General features: G+C 51.0%; 1 protein-coding gene across 8 annotated transcripts; it reads right to left on the bottom strand.

Moving 5' to 3' along the window:
• Window positions 1-762: 762 nt before the first annotated feature.
• On the bottom strand, window positions 763-14156 carry TBATA (thymus, brain and testes associated). 8 transcript variants are annotated; one of them, XR_012133513.1, is made up of 12 exons: window positions 14044-14139; window positions 12346-12402; window positions 11346-11746; window positions 10781-11016; window positions 8792-8947; window positions 7984-8063; window positions 6501-6680; window positions 4486-4567; window positions 3542-3686; window positions 1946-1998; window positions 1715-1812; window positions 781-981 (listed from the first exon to the last, which is right to left on the bottom strand). XR_012133513.1 is itself a non-coding variant. In XM_073241680.1 (11 exons), the coding sequence occupies exons 2-11, from the start codon at window positions 12390-12392 to the stop codon at window positions 902-904; spliced, it is 1095 nt and encodes a 364-aa protein (XP_073097781.1). In that variant the 5' UTR covers window positions 12393-12402; window positions 14044-14140; the 3' UTR covers window positions 763-901. The 8 variants fall into 8 exon arrangements, 7 of the variants coding, with proteins under 7 accessions (XP_073097781.1, XP_073097776.1, XP_073097777.1 ...); XM_073241680.1 differs by lacking the exons at window positions 1715-1812; window positions 11346-11746 and adding an exon at window positions 11968-12003 and having other exon boundaries at window positions 763-981; window positions 14044-14140; XM_073241675.1 differs by lacking the exon at window positions 1715-1812 and having other exon boundaries at window positions 763-981; window positions 14044-14138.
• Between the last annotated feature and the right edge of the window lie 3446 nt (window positions 14157-17602).

The following is a 17602-nucleotide window of genomic DNA, read 5'->3' as shown; positions in this document are numbered from 1 at the left end:
CTCTAGGAAGACGTTGGACCTGCCAGAGGGTGACAGCCATCTTCTTTAGATCTTAAACAACAGACACACCCCAGCTGCGTCTGGGTCACATGTATATAAGTCCCCTTTCCTCCTTGGTCTGGCCAGTGACCATTTTGCTAACCCTTATGCTTTTCAGAAATGCACACCATAACTTTTGGTGAGGGTTGCTGTTTGTAAGGCAAGAGAGTACAGCAGGTAAGAGCAGGGACTCTAGAGTCAGACGTGTTGGGTTTGGATCTTGGCTCTGCCACTGACTGTGTGGCCTTGGAGAAGTTATTTAACCCTTGAGCCTCAATTTTTTCCTCTGTAAAATGGGACTAATAATAATAATATTAAATCTCTACCTCCTAGGACATTTGGGAGAATCAAATACTACACATCAAGTATGTAGAACAATTCACATAGTGTACATCATTAGCTGTTACCTAAGTCCAGCCCTCAATGCCAGGTAGGAACTCAATGATTTGTATCAATGATTATTTTAAGGGGACCTGTGGGTTCCTGACTTCTGCTCTAACCTACCCAGAGCCCTGTGTGTCTTGGCTCAAGGAGGGACAGAGCCCCTTTCTCAGACCACCTGGACTACCATCTGCCCTTTAGGTCTCAGGAACATGAGGGAACCAGGTAAGCCTCTCGTGGGTGATGGCACTTGGGGTTTCTCTGAGGGAGGGGGGATGGTTTGGCGCAGCTTATCCCATTCTCCTGGAATAAATGATCCCAAGCACAGATCTACTACTGATAGGAAGAGTGGAACTGTCCTCTTAAAGGGGAGACAGTGTTTTAATAGACTCTGTGTGATAGGCAAGTAAGGGCTGTTTCTGAGGCGGTGAGGATGGAAGCAACCCCTTTTGAGCAAGGCTGGCAAATTGGTGTAGATTCCTCAGCACTCCGGCTTTGACGCTTTCTCTTCCGTGTTCTGGTTTGAATGTAGCTGGAGAACTTGCGCTTTCCCAATATTCTCTGGGAGAAAAGAAGATAGCAGGCAGGAAAGGATGAGGAAGGGTGATCCCCTACCTGGCAGACCCCTTCTCCCCCAAGACCCTAGCCAAATGTGCAAGAACAGAGGGAGATGTGTCAAGCCTGGTCAAGCTCAGCTTCTGCTCTGGGCTCTGCTGGGGACCTGGGAGGAGCTGGCACCCTTCCTGGGGTCTCACTGCTGCCCTATTTCTGCATCCAGGTAACAAGTGTCTGTGAAGTGCCTCTTCTCTGCCAGACACTCAGCCAGGCACTGAGGACCCTTTACAGTCTAGTGGGGGAGATTATGCACATCGCAGGCATCTGTCCTCTTCTCTCCCCTCTGCCCTGGCACTAGGACAATGCAGCAGTTTCCTCCCTGGTCTCCCTCATCCCTTCTCACCCACTGCAGCCCATTCTCCTCCTGGCATTCAGAGGGGACCTGCCATGCCCTGTTTATAACCATCCAGTGTCCTCTGCAAGTGCTGCCCACCTGGCTCATTTCTTACCACTATGTCCAAGCCACCAGGCTCTGGCCACACAAGCCAGCTTGCTCTTCCACCAACACACCAGGCAGGTGGAAGCCCTGCTTCCAGGCTCCCTCTGGGCCTGCACAGGGCTGATCCTTCTGTCGTTCAGCTGTCCTCACCCTGCCCGTCCTTACTATCTCTCACACTACCCTGCTCCAGTTTCCTTACGGTGCCTCTCTCCCTCAGACATTCTTATTTGTTGTCTGTACCTCTGCTCACTAGGATGTAAGCTCCATGGCAGCAGGAACTTGTCTGAATTCTTTCCCAGGGATCCCTGGAGCCTAGCACCCAGGTGTGAAATCAGTGTCTGTTGGATGAATGGATAGATGGGTGAAATGAGCCCCTGGGGAGGACTCATCTCCAGGGTGCCTCGAACCCCTGAGGAATCCAACAGGGGTGGGCCTCAGTGAGCCCCCACGGCCTGCTGCATGGACGCTTACCTGGTTTTTCGCTTTTTGGTAGAGGTGGTGTCTTCATCTTCTTCGGGGATTGGCTATAACCAACACAAATGGAAGGGCAGGCTGGAGACCCCACAGCAGGCTGGCAGGGTGCGCAAGGAGGGGAAGAAGGCAAGAGCTGCCCCTCCCAGAGAGCCAGAAAGCATCTGAGCATGACTGATACCCCCCAAGCAGGACCCCAATAACTGTGGCTCCCCTGCCTGCTGCGGTCACAGGGAACCCAGGCCCTCCTGCCCTGGGAGCTGTAAGGGAGGCCCCTGCTTCAGTCGGCCCTGCTTCCTGCTTCCTTGCAGACGGGCAGCCTTCCCAGGTGAGTGGAGAAGACAGGGGCTCCACTTCCCTACTGAGTGATGTACAAGCCCCACTGATGCCTTCTGTCTTGTATGTGCTCTGCACTGTTTTACGTACCTAGTACACTATTTTTCTCTCTACAACTCTGGGAGAGGGAATTTGAGAGAAGGTGAAACTGAGGCCCACAGATGGGAGGCAGCTTGCCTGAGATCACAATGAAGGCTGCCTTCCTTTTTTGTGGCTTGCCCAGTATTTCAAAATGGAAAAAAGAACTAAGTCCCAGGCTGCAGCAAGAACCTGCACCTTCTGTGCATGATCAGAACAGATGTGATCGTGGCTGATCTGAGCAAGCAGTACTTACTGTTCCTCTTACCATGCCTGCCCATGCCCCAACTACCCCCAAGCTTATTCCCTAAAGTGTGCATGTTCCTGACTTCCATTTCTGACCTCCCTTACCCTCTCATTTGCTGTTCAAACCCTATCCACCCCAGCCGTGTTCCCCAAGCTCTATTCAGAAATACCCGGGTGATTGTTAAAATTGCATATCCCATATACATCCCAACTTGCTGGGCTAAAATTTCAAGGAATCTGCATTTTTAACAAGGTACCCCATAAATCTGAGCACTGCTGGGCTTAGAAGTTAGACAGAACTGAGTCTGAATCCCAGCTCTTCTGTTGGCCTGTTGGATGACTGTGGGTGGTCATCCATTATTCCTGAACCTCAGTTTTCTCATTTGTAAAATGGGGTAATATGGCCTCTGTGGGTGGTGTATGGACTGGAAATATGTAAAATATCTGGTGGTGGTGGGCAAACATAGTGAGCAGTCAATATAGCTGATTCAACTGCTGACGTTCAGGCCCTAGTTTGTGAGGCCTTCCCTAATCTTCCCTTGTCTCCTCCAGCCATCCAAGGCCCTTACTCCCGGCATGAAGGCACTCCTGTCTCCCTTGTATTAGCATTCCTTCTCTGTGTCTTCCCAAAGACCAGCTGCTTCTGGAGGGCTGGAAGTGGCTTATCCAGCCTAATCGTGGCACAGCTGACACAGCTCAGCCTCTCTGGCGTCCCCCACAGCCAGCTGCCTGAGCCTGGGCTGGCACAGTGGGCCTTTAAGCGGCATAGCCAGGACTCAGGGGTCCCTGGGCCAGGGGCTGGGTCTCTTCCTCCAGGGCAGCCTCCATCAGCCCTCTGGCGCCTCTCTGGATCCCCTTGGCCTCACCTGGGAGGACAGGTGGCTGAACATGAGGGAGCAGTTCTGGGAAGGGGCAGGTGAGGGGTGTGAAGCCTACCTGTAGGGTGGCTGTTGCCTCTCTTGAGGTGATTCTTGGGCTTCCTGCAGCTGGTTCAGAAGTTTTTCTGCTGGGATGGAGACTAGGGGCTGGGGAAGGAACTGAGCCACTGCTGTCTGCAGGAGCCCCAACGCAAGGTCTTTCTCTGTAAGCACAGTCGGAAGGTGTGGGGAGGCAGAGTGCTCAGGGGAAGACCTTGGCCCCCCTTCCCGGCCCTCGATGGGACAGGCAGGCAGCAGCCTCCAGCTCCAGCTCTCTGCCCAACTCTAGTCCAGGGCAGCTTTCTCTAACATCTCACATTCTTCTCCTAGGCCCCCGTGGGGAGGTCCCAACTCCTCTCCCGGCCCCTGTGTGTGCCGAGTCCCCAACCCTTTCTTGCCTATCTTGCCGCCCGCCATGCCCCCTGGCCCTCTGGGGGAAGTCTGCTGGGACCTGCCTCCTCCCCTGGCCCTCTTCCCCCTCTTCCTCCTCCATTTTCCCATCCAGGAAGCCTTCTCCAATCAGCTGTCTGGCTCTCCCACTCCTTACCCTCCTGCTCAGACGCACCCTCCACCCGCTGTCACAGTGTGCCAGTGTGCACCTATTCGTGTGTTCATGAGCATATACGTATTTCTTATGTGCGTGAGTCTGTGTGTGTGTGTGCGCATTCCCCTCAGTGGTGGGGGAGAGGCTGCATCTGCGAGTGGTCTTTGCACTTCTCTCTTCCAGGTGCCAAGGCCTGCAGTCAGTATGGAGCATAGGAGTCCTGCTGTGGGATGGGGAGGAGGGAGCGGTGATACTGTCCAGCTGGAGAAGGTTAGCTTGGGGTTCCATAAAGGAGACAAGGCCCAGGAGGAAGGCCCTGGGGTGGGAGCCGAGTGACGTCAGAGTCCTGCAGAACCAGAGAACAGGGCCCTCAGCAGCCTCTACTCAGAGAAGGCTCTGGGCCCAGGATGCGTCCTCACCTTTGCGGGGAGCATAGAGTAGCCAGAACTGGATAGCATTCAGCGAATCCGTCTGCAGAATCTGACAAAGGAGCTCCAGGATCTGTGGGGGACAGGCCTGGTCGGTGTGCCCAGATGGCATGTTGCAGCCAGCAGCATGCCCCCTCCCCAGCAGAGTGGGCTCCCAGAGCCATGTGCTTGGCTAACCTGGTCCCCATGATGGCCCCTGCCCCTCCTCTGCATGGAACTTTGCACTTCCCAGAGGGCTTTCTCTCCCAACAGTCCCGGAGGGAGATTCTTAAACTCCTTGTTGGACAGGTGACGATCTGAGTCTTGGAGGTGGAGACACCTCACAGGGAATTTGTGGCAGAATAAGCCTCAGATTTAGGTATGTGGGCCCCTCATCCCTGAACCCTGCTTGGGCTGGTTATACCCCAAAGTCCCTCACTGGGAAGGCAAAGTCAGAGCTAGCCAGTCAGCTCCTTGGAGACACACCAAGTCCTGAATCTCTGGGTCCTGGGTATGGGGATGTCACGCACCCCACAGGCCTCCCCACTGGTGTTCCCAGAATCTGGCAATGTTAGCAAAGAAGTGGGGTCATCCCAGTGGCACTGAGAGGTGGCGCTGGCTGGTTCTGCTAACTGCCCAGTTTGGGGTTCCTTCCTGCCAAGCAGTGTGTATTCTTTGCTCCCAGCTGTATTCCCGGCACTTGGTGTCTTTGCCACTTCAGGGCCCTTTCCCCACTTGTTCTCCAGTCAAGTGCTATCAGGATAAGACCCAGCTCTGTCTTGGACAGGCTATGGGAGCCCCCTAGGCAGGGCTGTTGATGGTGGCTGTGGCTATGGTTGGCTGGAGATGGGGCCTGCTGTGGGAGGTGGAGCCCCTGGAATCCTAGGAAAGTGAAGTCCCCTCAGCAGTTGGCAGTCTCCCAGGAACTGAAGGGCTGTCAGTCCCCAGCAGGTCTGCCTTATCCTCAGCAGTGTGGGAGCAGGGCTGGGCCTCTCCCAGGCCCACAACTGCCAGGGTACCCATCCTCACCCCCAGCTACCCACCCGCTGCAGTAACCACCACCCTATGTATGCCCCTGGCCCCTTCTCCATTCTCCATGTCCAACTTACCTGCCCTGTGCCCCCTCCCCAGAGGACCCGAGAACCTAATTCCAGGCAAGGTGAGGCTGCCCTAAGGTGGAGAAAGTACTGCATTCTAGTCCTAGCTATGCTGCTCCCTCTCCAGGGACTGGACCATGGAATGTCACCTGGCAGGGCCTCAGCCTCCCCATCCATAGAATGGGGATCCCAGGCCCCGTCTGCTCTATCCATTTCACTAGACTGTTGTAAGGCACCGAAGGGGCCACCTGCTTGCAAGCTCTGTCCCCAGGGAAGGTGTCGAGATGCTAGCTCAATGTCTAGCCTTTCCTGGAGAACACAATGTGCATTTTAACAGGGACCTTCAATGCCTTAACCCACTGGAATGAGTCAGGGAATCATCTCAGGCCTCAATGGGAAAGCTTGCACATGGAGGAGGGGGGCTTTGTGCTGTGCTATAGCATAGACTAGACACCTCTCAGAGTGTGAGGACCCAGGGGGGAGGGGGAGGGACTAGCCTTGCCGGCTGCAGGGTGTGACACACAGGGCATGGTTTGAGGACATACAGGGCAGGACCCTCATGTCCATGTCTCGCATTCTACCACTGTAGCTCCCTTCACGGGCTCATCAGGTGCCGAAGCTGGAACAGACCTTTGTGATAACCTGTTCAAGCTCCCAGTCTGGAACTAAGGCCCCGAGGGGGAAAGGACTTAACAGAGAGGGGAAAGCCTATCACAGAAACCTAGAGGCAGCAGAGGACTGGAATCCAAGCTCCTGACTCTAGGCCTGGGGTTTTGAAGTCCTGCAGTCTTAGGCATAAGTATCTCTGGGAGATACTCTAAAGCCACACTTTAAAGCAGTTTGTAAGAGTCCTAGTTGGGATTGCTCGGAACTGGGAGCAGGTGCCACCACGCTCTCTTTTCTCAGACTAGGGCCTTCCCAGGGCCTCACCAGCAGCTCCTGATCCTGCAGGATGAAGGTCTGGGCCCCTCCAGCTCTGCCCGAAGGGTAGTTCTGTCGGCGTGAGTGGCGTGAGTGGCAGCGGCTGATGGCTTGAGTGGCAGCAGGGATGAGCCTCCCGGTCTCTGCTGAATACTTTGCCCCCTGCTCCCGCTGAGGCTCCTCCTTCTGCTGGGAGAAGAGTGGCCAGAGACTCCAGGCAGTGCACGAGAGAAACAGAGACAGACAGACAGACCGACCGACCAACAGAGTGAGAGAGAGAAGCGGGAGAAGCAGAGAGGAAGAGAAGGGAAGAGGAAGAGACCAGTCACACCTCCAGGGCACCCATCACCTCCTCTGCTGGAGGAAAGCCTCACAGTATTCAGGGACCAGGGATGTCGACCAGACCAGCCCCACCCTGCCCTAGGCCCCTCTCCCCAGCTGAGGCCCTTCCATTCTAGCCAAGGCCCTTCCTTCCTCCTGGAACTTTATTGAAAACTTTGTTGCCACCCTGGTGGTCCTCAGTACTCCCCATACTTCCTCCTTGGCAGGCCCTCCCTGTCACCTCCAGCCCATCAGAGATTGAAAACTGTACCTGATCCCATGTCCCCACCAACCTTAATTCCAAGCTCGGCTGCCCCCAGGTCTGTTCCCTACAGCTTGGCATCCTTTCTTTGCCCTGGGAAACCCTCCTGAACCCAAGCCTGAGGATATAAAGCTGAGGACCTCCTGCCCCTGCAACTCTGCTTAAGACTGGTAGATCCTTCTGTCCATTCTAAAGGTAAGAAAATGGAGATCAGACAGCTTAGCTGAGTTGCCCTGAGCATGGCAGTGAGTCAGCTGCAGAGCAAGGATGCCAACTCTGTGGCCCAAGACAAGGCAGGACCAGACTCAGCCCCAAAGGGCCAGGCCTGTCACAGGACCAATGCCAGTTGCCTTGAAGTTGCCTTCCAATTGTCTTCAGTGGTTTATCAGCAAATGAGCTCAGCCCCATCCTGTCTGAAAACCTTTAGTGATTCTCCACTCCTTATGAGAAAAGACACTGCACTACGCTCAGGAATTAAGAACAAGCTCTTCTTGCCCACATTCGAAGTTCTCCCCTTCCCCCTTCTTCCCCACTGCTGTCCACTTGTACCCTGACTTCACCCCCTGGCCTCTAAAGAGGTCTTGCATTTTCCAGTTTCTGAGCTTTTGTGCTGCAAGTCTCCACTAGGATTATCTCCCCAGGCCACTTGTAAACATCCTGCTTCTCTGAGGTGGTCTTGGATTTCTCCACCTAGGTGTATTCTCTCCTCCTCTGAGCCCTCACTGTGACCCTTGCCCTTGGACTGGTACTCGGTGGCCCCCCAACCTCCACTCTCCCATGCCAACAGCAGCACCTCTCAGGAGCACTTATTCTGCTGCTGGTTTGGTGGAACCGACTTGGGAGGTTTTCCATTACAAAGGGATGGACCCATCTCATCACTTCCCAGACAGCTCCTTTGTCCACACCCACCTCTTTGTTCTTCAGCTCATTCTCCTTTGTGAACGTGGTCACCCGGGAAGCCAGGTCCTTTAACTCCTTCTTCCAGGCCTCTGGGAGATGGGGACAACATCCCGCCAATTGATATCTGGGGCCCTCCTCCTTACCCTCCCTGTGACTGTAGGTGGAAGAGCCTGCTCCCCTGCCCAGATTCTGCCAAGCATCTTAAAGGGAAAGGAGGGGGGCTGGTGCCTTAGAGGAAGGAGGAGGAATCACACCACTGGTGGGTGGGTGCAGTCGCTGCTGAGGGGGGCTGCTGTTGATGTCCTAGCCTGTGGCTTCATTGAGAGATGCTGGAGAGTGTCTGACTACCTGCGCCAAGATGCGTGTGGTTTAATGTAGCTTTGCCTCTTTTAGGAGCCGGAAGCCAGCACTGACATTCAACTGACAGGCTAGCTAGTTGATAAGCTGCTGAGGTGCTCCTGGTGCTGAAGTGCACTGCGCAAGCCTTCCAAACCTCTCTGCCCAACGCAGATGTCCCAGCTCCCTCCCCTGAATCTCTGGCCCCCTCCACCCACCCCACCGACCTGACAGAACTCTGTTTGTCCTGACTGTTATCACTCCTCAAACCCAAGCAGGGGCACATTTTTGAGGACCTGGGGGGGTGGGGGAATAATGTAGATGCAGCAGCCTGAGGAAATGAGAAACTAAGCGGGGTACCCCATCAGACCCCACCAACATAAGAGCAATGGCTTTTTCCTTCTCAGGCACCTGCCCAAGTGGGGCAGCCCTTGGGGAGAGGTGCAACCCAAGGTAGAGGGGCTATGGCCCAAGTACCCACCAGAAAAAAGCCAGGGGTCCCGATTGGACTGTGGGTCTCCAACAGGAACGGAGATGGTGGGCATCCCCATCAAACAGCGAGATAAGAGTGTGGATTGAGGCAAGGGGGCCAGAGAGAATTCGTCCCTGACGACACAGACGGGCTTCCCAGTGAGATCTGTGAAGGATTGGAGGCTATGGGAAGAGGTCCTGGGTGAACCCCAATGACTCCAGGAGGCCAGGAGGCTGGTAGGCAGGGAGAGCACTGGTCTCACTTTTTCCAGTGACCACAAGGCCATAGATCACAGGAGCTGGGAGAGCCTCTGCAACTGCTGAGACCCTACCCACAGGACACTAAGGACGGACAGCAGAGGGATGCACGCAGGGTCACACGGCAAGTCAGGCAGGCGTGAGGCAACCAGGCTTCCCGGGGCCCTAGTCCTTGGGTCCTTTTGGTTTTCTATGGCAGAGCAATGAACTGCAGGTGTGAGCACACAGAGGCAGGCAGCTGGAAGAGGAGGATGGGGCAGGAGGGCATTAAACCCCCGCGAAGAGAAGAGACTGGCCTCAGATAGCAGAGAGCCAGATGTAGCTAGACCCTCTGGATAAAACCTCACATCATCTGTCAGCCTGTGCTCGGCTGAGTGCAGAGCAGCCGGCAGGTGGTGGCAAGCAGTCTACACATGGGGACCTTCTGCCTCAGGTCTGCGTGATGTGATATTATCAGATAGTTCAGCGTTGAGGACCAGCCTGGTTAGGACAGCACGGTTGCTCAGTCTCCCCTTTCTGAAACACTTTCCTTTTCATCTCAGGACCTCTCCCTCTCCTGGTTTGTCATCTCCTCTGCTGCTTCCTTCTCATCTCCTCAAACCCTTAGCCTTGGGTCCCTGGGCTCAGTCTCCAGGTTCTCCTCTCCTCTCCTGGGTGATCCAGGCATGCCACTTCAAATGCCATCCCTACTTAATGGCTCTCAAGTTTGCATTTCTCCTTTGAGCTCTGGACCCAACTGCCTCCTCTGCACTCCCACCTGGATACTTATAGGTGTCAGCTAGTGCTACTCCAGTGTTCCAGGTACTCAGGCCAAAACGCTGGGCGTCGGCTTTGACCCCTCTCTTCCTCTCACACACCATTTCTAATCAATCAGCAAACCCAGTTGGCTCTACCTTCTGTGTATCTAGAGCAGGGCCCCTCACTCTTCCCCTGCTACCTCCTGGTCCAAGCCACCATCCAGACAGAGGCCAATAGATCACTTCTGTTACTTCTTTGCTCTCAACCTTCCAATGGCTCCTAGTGAGATGGCTTCCTGGTGACTGCAGTGACCTCCAAGGCGCACATGATCAGGCCTCCACTGCCTCTCTGATGCATCTCCTTTCTCCCCCTTCTTACTCTGCTCCAGCCACACCATCTTCCTCGCTGTTCCTCCAACAGAGCCAGGATGCTCACCTCAGTACTTTGCACTTGCTGTGTCCTTTGCTAGGGATACCCTTCCATGATACTCACATGGCTCATACCCTCTCTTCCTTTAGTTCTTGGCTCAGATGTCATGCCATCAGTCAGGTCTCCTGTCTATAGCCTTAGCACTTACCACACTCTGACATCTTGTCTATTTCCTACTCTTATCCTCCACAGGTGGCTCCATGAGGGTAGGGACTTTTTCACTGTTCTACCCCCAGGGCCTAAAAATGTGCCTCACCCCATAGTTTACACTCAATAGATATTTGATGGATGAATGGCTGAGTGGATGAAATGGCCTAAGTTAGAGGATGGAGTGCAGCTCTGGAGCAGAGCATGCATCACTTTCTCTGATTTGTGAAATGGGAGAATCTGCAATGAGGGGAATTCTGTAGGGATATACTTTCTGCCCTAGGAGACTGCCCCCTGAATCAAGAGCCGCCTGGCTAAGTCCCTGTCTTTTCTGGGCCTCAGCCCGGAAACTGGCTGAGTCTTCCCTTTCTGGTTTTCAAGACTGTCCCCTGACTGCCAGCCAGCCTCTGGCCTATGCCAGCCCTACCTTTGATGTGGGTCACACGCTGTGGGTGAGGATGGTGCCGGGAGAAGAAGGAGTGGTGGCTGAGGCGGCCAAAGCGATAGGTGGTGGGGGTTTGGGGCTTTGGGGTCCTCAGTGCCTCTCGGTTCAGCTCAAGATCCACGATCCCTGGGATCATCAGTTCTTTCTGCGGCCCGTTGTCCCCTTGGCTCCTTGGCCTGTGCCCTGGCTTCTTCTCAGGTCTCAGCTCAGCTCTTGGACTGAAGGAGAGGGTCAAAGAGAAGCTAATGGAAGCTCCTGGCAGCAGTGCCCACCAGGGCAGGACTCAGTGGGAGCCTGAGTCCATTCCTGAGATACTCAGACATCTGGTTTCCAGGATTTCACTACTGCCCCCATGCCACCCAAAGCTGGGCCTCCCCTATGGTCCTTTCCCAGTTGGTACAATTCAGGCCAAGGGAGCCTCTGTCCTCGTAAGATGTCTTAGCAGGGAGCTATGATCCATTTGAGAGAACTCAGATGGAATCTCCCAGAACCCCAGTTTTTTCCTAGAAACCATCTCTAAAGCCAGAAAGAGAAGCCATAGACCCACCTGCTCATCCAAATACCTGGGGTGGAATAAAGGCACAGTAATATATACCTCCAGGGCTGGGGGGCTGACCCCAGCAAGGAAGGGGCTCTTCCCAAGCCAAACTGCTGGCAGCCCAGGAGAAGCCACCTAGAGGCAGTCACACCTCCCCCCTCCCCCATGTCCTTGGGGTGTGCTTGGCCCAGATTTAGCACACAGGGGCCAAAGTTGGCTCCAAGGCCGGACCACGCCAGCAAGCCCTTTCCCCTCCTAGCGGACACAGAGCTGATGGGGCAATTATTAGGGCTGTGACGCTATAGGAAAGCTTCAAGCTCTTGTTTGGCTTCACTGGAGATAAGCCATCTCAGGCTCTCTCCTTCCATCCTGCCCCTCTTCCCTCTCCTGAGGATGCTGTGCTTCTGCCCCTGGAGGAAGAGCTCAAGGTCAGTCCAGCAAGGCTCCAAAGGGGGCTGCTCTTCCCCTGGGGCCTGGTGGGACCACCTGCCTTCTCGCTTTCTGCATTCCCTCCTGGTGACCCTGGCTGAAGGGAGTTCCTCTGGAGCAGAGATGGACTCTGGATATGCTAAGCAAGATGTTCTGCCTGGGGACCTTCTGAGGATTTCACTGACCAGGCCCCTGAGCTTACTGTTCCATCCTCGATTCGCCTCTAAGGGATCTAGGACTTAAAGAAATAGAGCAAACCTTCTCTGAAAGTTGCAGTTAGCTGGCCTCCCCTACCCACAAATAACAAAGGAAGTCACCCCCTGAAAACCAGGGAATTCCTGCCCTCAGTGCTCCTGCACCGTACACCCTGCAACACACCCCCTCCCTCTCCAGTGAGGGGCCCAGCCTGTGACCTCTGCTAACTCAAGCCTTAGGACCCATGGGGGGCCTGGCTGGTGGCAATGGGAGGTGAGAAGAAACTGCCTCTCTTGGACCCCTAGTCTGTTGAGTTCCCTAGGCCGCCTTGTCTTCCTCTCCCCTCACGCCCCCCAGGCAGGAGCATGGGCATTTGGCATCTTACCTCATCAATGGATGTTCAGCCTGTTGGGTCTTCACCTCTGTAGCCATTCTATGGTTTCTAATAGAATAAAGACCAGTGCACTTAATGTGAGTGTTGAAGATGGATAACAGCAACTCTCATAGACTGGTGGTGGGGATCTAAACTGGAACACTTTGGGGGGGAAATTGTCAATATCTTATAAAATTAACATATACATGCCATATTGCCCAGCAGTTCCTCTCCCAGATATATACCCAAAGAAACTGGCAGATGTGCAACTGGAACTTGTAAGAATATTCAAACTAACACTGTTTAAATTAGCAAAAACCTGACAACCCAAATGTCCAACAGCAGAAGAATGGCTAAATAAGCTGTGGTGGCTTCAGGCAATTGAACATTATATTGCTATGAAAATGAATGAACCATATCTACATGCAGCATAGAAGAATCTTACAAATATCATGCTAAGTCAAGGAGAATAAGTTCCAGAAAACCACATAGCCTGAGATCCTTTTAAAAAATAAAGTTCAAAAGCAAGCAAAATTATCATAAATATGTGATAAAAACAAGAAAAAAAGCAAGAAAATGCTCAACACAAGATTCAGTTAGTGGCTATCTCTGAGAAAAGATGGGGAGGGAGAATGGGGGGAGAGGAGCACATAGATGTGTTAGCAGTGACATTCTAGCTCTTGGTTTGGGAGGTGCATTTACTGGTGTTCATTACATTACTAAATAAGTCAATTCAAGGATGTGGATGAAAGATGATAAGTGTCAAAGCCAAGAATTGTGATTAATCTAAATCTATGGACTTGAAGTGTGTGTGTGTATATATAGCCAAACTGTTGGGATTGCAGGTGCCAGGGGTGGGGTTGGTATAGAAGTCAGTGCATGCTGAGTATTAACCCTCATACCCACAGGTTCTGCAAGGAACCCCAAAGATCCCCCAGGGCCAGTCATTTATCAGGTTAGGGTGGAAGAGGTGGGCAGCACTGACTGAAATCAGGTAAGGGGAGAGAATGAGGTCATACCACAAGGAACCAGGCATCCTTACTCCAAGACTCCTGGTCTTTTCTCTAAAGAGAAAAGCAGCTGGCAGAGCTTCCTTTGAAGGAAGCTTCGGACATCCTCGGTGATGGGGCATTCTAGAGCATTTAAATGTGCAGGCTTGAAGACAGGGCATTTGAAAGTCTCAAACCCACCTGCCTAGAGGATAAGGCCCTCATTATAACAGAGACTTTCAAATGTTTTTGACTGTGACCACAGTAAGAAACTCACTTTTAGATAGTGACACAATTCACATGTATGTGCACACACATTTGTATATCTATGTGAAATGGAAGCAACAATATCCTAAGCAGTGCTTACCTTGGCTACATATGGTGCACACTGATATTTTCATTCTACTTTTTTTCATTTTGTAAATGTCACCTGTGACCCATTAAATTGATTTTATAAGCCACTATAATGGGCCACAACCTGCAGTTGCTGTAGAGAGGTCAGCAGGGACTCTAGCGGGCCAGGCCTGCCTTTTCCAAGGTGCAGGGCTGGCCACACTATGTCTGCCCCTGTCCTCACTTCCCTCTCCCCTGAGGCCCCCCAGCTAGGCAGAAGGGGGTTGAATGACCACACCAAACCTGAGACAGAGCTTCCCTTTCCCCATCTTGGCCCCAGCCTCGTTCTAGTGTCCATTTCCTCCCCTGGAGAGATCCCTGGACTCACCGAGGCAAGTGCCCGCTATAGCATGTGGGTGAGAAGCCCCTGCTGCCTGGGCAGGAAGGAGCAAGAGGGCAGTCAACGGGAAGGCTCGTTGGTTCTGTGGGCAAGCCTGCCTGCTTTGTGACTGTGTGAGCCAGTGGTTGCTAGGTTACCCCTGCCCCACAACTACAGAACCACTCCCCAGCACCCCTCTCCTCACCCCTACTCAGCTCCTCTTACCCCTCCTGGACCCACTCTCCCTCCAAGTTCCCTCTCCACCTGGCCTTCAGCACTTCCAATGGGGGCCCAGGGAGAGAGAGAGTCAGCAAGCAGCAGGCAGAGAGAGAAAAATTGACAAAGAAGGCTGGTTGGGCAGGGTCCCAGCTTTGCTGGCCCCACTGGGCCTGATGCCACTGTGGAGGGCTCGGCCTCTATGAATCCTGTCTGGGGAGTATTTGCAGAGAACTGTCTCCTAGATGGAGAGGAGGAGGCTGCCAAGTGACCCAGAGCATCGCTCCAGCCCTATTCTAGGCAGGATGCTGGGTGGGCGGATCCTGAGTTTCTAGCTGGGCAAGAGTTTCAATCTGATTCCAATGCTCCCTAGATGTATCACCTTGGGTAAATTGCTTGTACTTCCAGAGTTGGGGATTAGTGGTAAGAATGCTCAGTTCAAATCCTGGTTCTGCTACTTCTTAACTGTGTGGCCTCAGTTTACCTGATGTGTCTGAGCCTTAGTTCGCACATCTCTGAAGTGGAAATGATACTTACATTTACTCTCATAGGATTGTTGTGAAGATTAAGTGATTCAATGTACATTAAAGTGTTCAGAATACCTAGCTTGGCACCAATTCTCTTAATGTTATTACCTTCTCTGAGTCTAAAGAATGGAGAACCCTCACCTTCTTTGGGGATTATTGTGAAGGACAAACCAGCTAACGGGAGTGAAGCACCTAGTCTTATGCCTCACACACAAGTGGTGCTCAAAATGGTAATAATAATAATAATTATATTGGCATCTTGACAGAGGTAGGATTATATAGTGGGATGAGTCCTTAGTCTGAGAACTACCTTGGGTAATTTTTTTTATTTCTCTGGACACCTGTGAAATGGGGTGAGGCTAAGCTTTTGTCCATAGGGCTGCAGTGAACTCAGAGGCTGCCAGGGGTGCAAACAGGCTCTATACCAAGGAAAGGCTGGTGCTTAATTCTGTACTAGGAATGAGGCCACTGGCCCTCACAAGTGATGGGGGTGGGCCCAATCAAAGGTCTTCATCCTCAGCACTCCTGGCTTCCTATCAGTGGCTCGAGGCTTCCAGACCTTTTGTCTTCCACTGGAGAGGAACAAAAGGAAGGAAGATAGCTAGGGGCAAACCCAAGTTCCCCCAAAGTTCTGCCCTTCCCATCTTAGGGGTGGGGGATTCAAATCCTAGTGGTGGCCCACGGCAGGTGGCATCTGATCTTCACCTCGCCCCAGAGGCTTCTCCATCCGTACAGGTCAGAATGTTGTCCATTTAAGCTCTGGCTTTTCCTGCACCTATCTTTGCAGGAATGAGGTGGCCCCTTTGAAATCATTCTGAAAACTCCCTCTTCCATGTTCCTGGGAATCCTGCTGACTGTTAAGATAAATAATGCTATGTTTGAAATAAGAAAAGGCTTGCTTTCCTCTGACCAGCCCCTCTTGGCTGCTTTCAGCACCCTTGGGGGGTTTCCCACCGTGTGAGCTGACGTGGCTTTCAACCTGCCTATGTTGTTATATTTGAAATGAATTTCTTTTGAACAGCAAATAGTTGTTTTGTTTAAAAAAATTCATTCGACCGATCTGTGTTTGTTTTTCTGTTCCTTTTTTCCCGCTTTCCAGTGGGTTAGCTGGACATTTTTGAGAATTCCATTTTGATTTATCTAGTGTTTTTTAGTGTATCTCTTGGTATTACTTTCTAGTGGCGGCTCTAGATATTACACTACATATAGCAAACAACACTGGTGTCATTGTTAGACCACTTCAAGTGAAGGCTTCTGAGTACAGAAGCCTTACTCCTCTTTATGTTCCTTTACCCTCCCCTCTTTTCAACATAATCATCTTATATATTTCCTCTCTATACATCTAGAACCATATAAGGCAGTGTTATAATTTTTCTTCAACTGTCAAACAGTATTTAGAAAACTCAAGAAGGAAAGCCTATTGTATTTACTCATATTTTTACTTACTGTGTTCTTGCTTCCTTCCTGATATTCTGGGGTTTCTTCTATAATTGTTTCTTTTCTGTGAACTTTTAACTATTCTTCTAGGGAAAGTCTGCTAGTGAGAAATTATCTTAGTTTTCCTTCATCTGAGAAAGACTTGATTTCCCTTTCATTACTGTAGGATATCTTTGTGTATATTTCTTGTAGGATTCTGGATTCATAGCTCTTTTCTTTCATCATCTGAAAAATAATGTGCAACTTCATTCTCACCTCCATAATTTCTGATGAGAAATATTTTTTTCCCCTATAGGTAAGGAGATATTTTTCTCTGGCTGCTTTCAAGGTTTTTAAAATTTAGTTTCAGTTTTCAGAAGTTTAGTAACTTCTGAATGTGTATGGATGTGGATTTCTTTGGATTTATTCTGTTTGCTCAGCTTCTTGAATTTCTAGGTTTAAATCTCTAGACAAATTTGGGAAGTTTTCATCCATTATTTCTTTGAGTTCTTTTTCAGCCCTGCAGTTTCTTTCTCTCTCCTGTTCTTTTGGGACTTTGGTGGCACAAATGTTAGATCTTTTGTTATAGTTCCACAGGTTCCAGAGTTCCTCTCCCCTCCCCAACCCCTTTTTAATCTAATTATCCCCTGCTCCTTTCCCCACCCCCACTTTTTGGTCTAGTTTCTCTGTTTCTCAGACAGGGTAATTTCTATTTTTCTATCTTCCAGTTCACTGATTTTTTTGTCTTCCATCTCTATTGTACTGTTGAGTCCATTCACTGGGTCTTTTATTCCAGTTATTGTATTTTTCAGTTCTAAAACTTCTTGGTTCTTTATGTCTTCTATTTCTTTGTAAGGCTTTCTATTTTCCCCCCACTTATTTCAAGTGTGCTCCTAATTACTCAATTGAAGCATTTTTTTAGCATGGCTGCTATAAAATTTTTGTCAGAAAATTCTAACTTCTCTGTCATTAGGGGGTTGGCATCTATTGTGTTTTCCCAGTAATTTTTCCAGAACATCCACATTTTCAAGTTTATAGCATAGGCCATATCTTTACATTGTCTCTCAGAAGTATAGTGATATCTTCTTTTTCATTCCTAATATTGGACTGAATTTTTTCATTCTTTTTTCTCCCTTGATCAATGCCAAAGATCATTATTTTTATGATTTTTTTTCTCCCCAAAGAATGAATTTTGAGGTTTTTGGTCTTCTTATTTAATTTCTTCCATTTTCCTTAGTTGCAGTTTGTGTTCTTTTTTTTTTTGAGAGGGCATCTCTCATAAGTTTGTGTTCTTTTTATAATTTCTTAGATGTATACTTAAGTCCTTGGCTTTCACTTACTTTCTTTTCAAATATACTACACATTTAAGGTCATAATAGCTGCATCCCACAAGTTTTTCAAGTTTATAG

This window comes from Manis javanica, chromosome 7 (assembly GCF_040802235.1).
Source record: "Manis javanica isolate MJ-LG chromosome 7, MJ_LKY, whole genome shotgun sequence".
NCBI classification, from domain to species: domain Eukaryota; kingdom Metazoa; phylum Chordata; class Mammalia; order Pholidota; family Manidae; genus Manis; species Manis javanica.
Note: the sequence above shows the minus strand (reverse complement) of the source record. Positions and strands in the feature narration are given on the sequence as shown.

Excerpts from the sequence above, each read along its gene's own strand:
- TBATA (XM_073241675.1), bottom strand. The coding sequence starts at position 11,503 with ATGGGGGAGGGGGGAGGTGTGACTGCCTCTAGGTGGCTTCTCCTGGGC. Across the intron at positions 6,681-7,983 it reads ATGAGCTGAAGAACAAAGAG|CAGAAGGAGGAGCCTCAGCG; the intron begins GTGGGTGTGGAC and ends CTCTTCTCCCAG. Across the intron at positions 982-1,945 it reads ACCAAAAAGCGAAAAACCAG|AGAATATTGGGAAAGCGCAA; the intron begins GTAAGCGTCCAT and ends CTTTTCTCCCAG.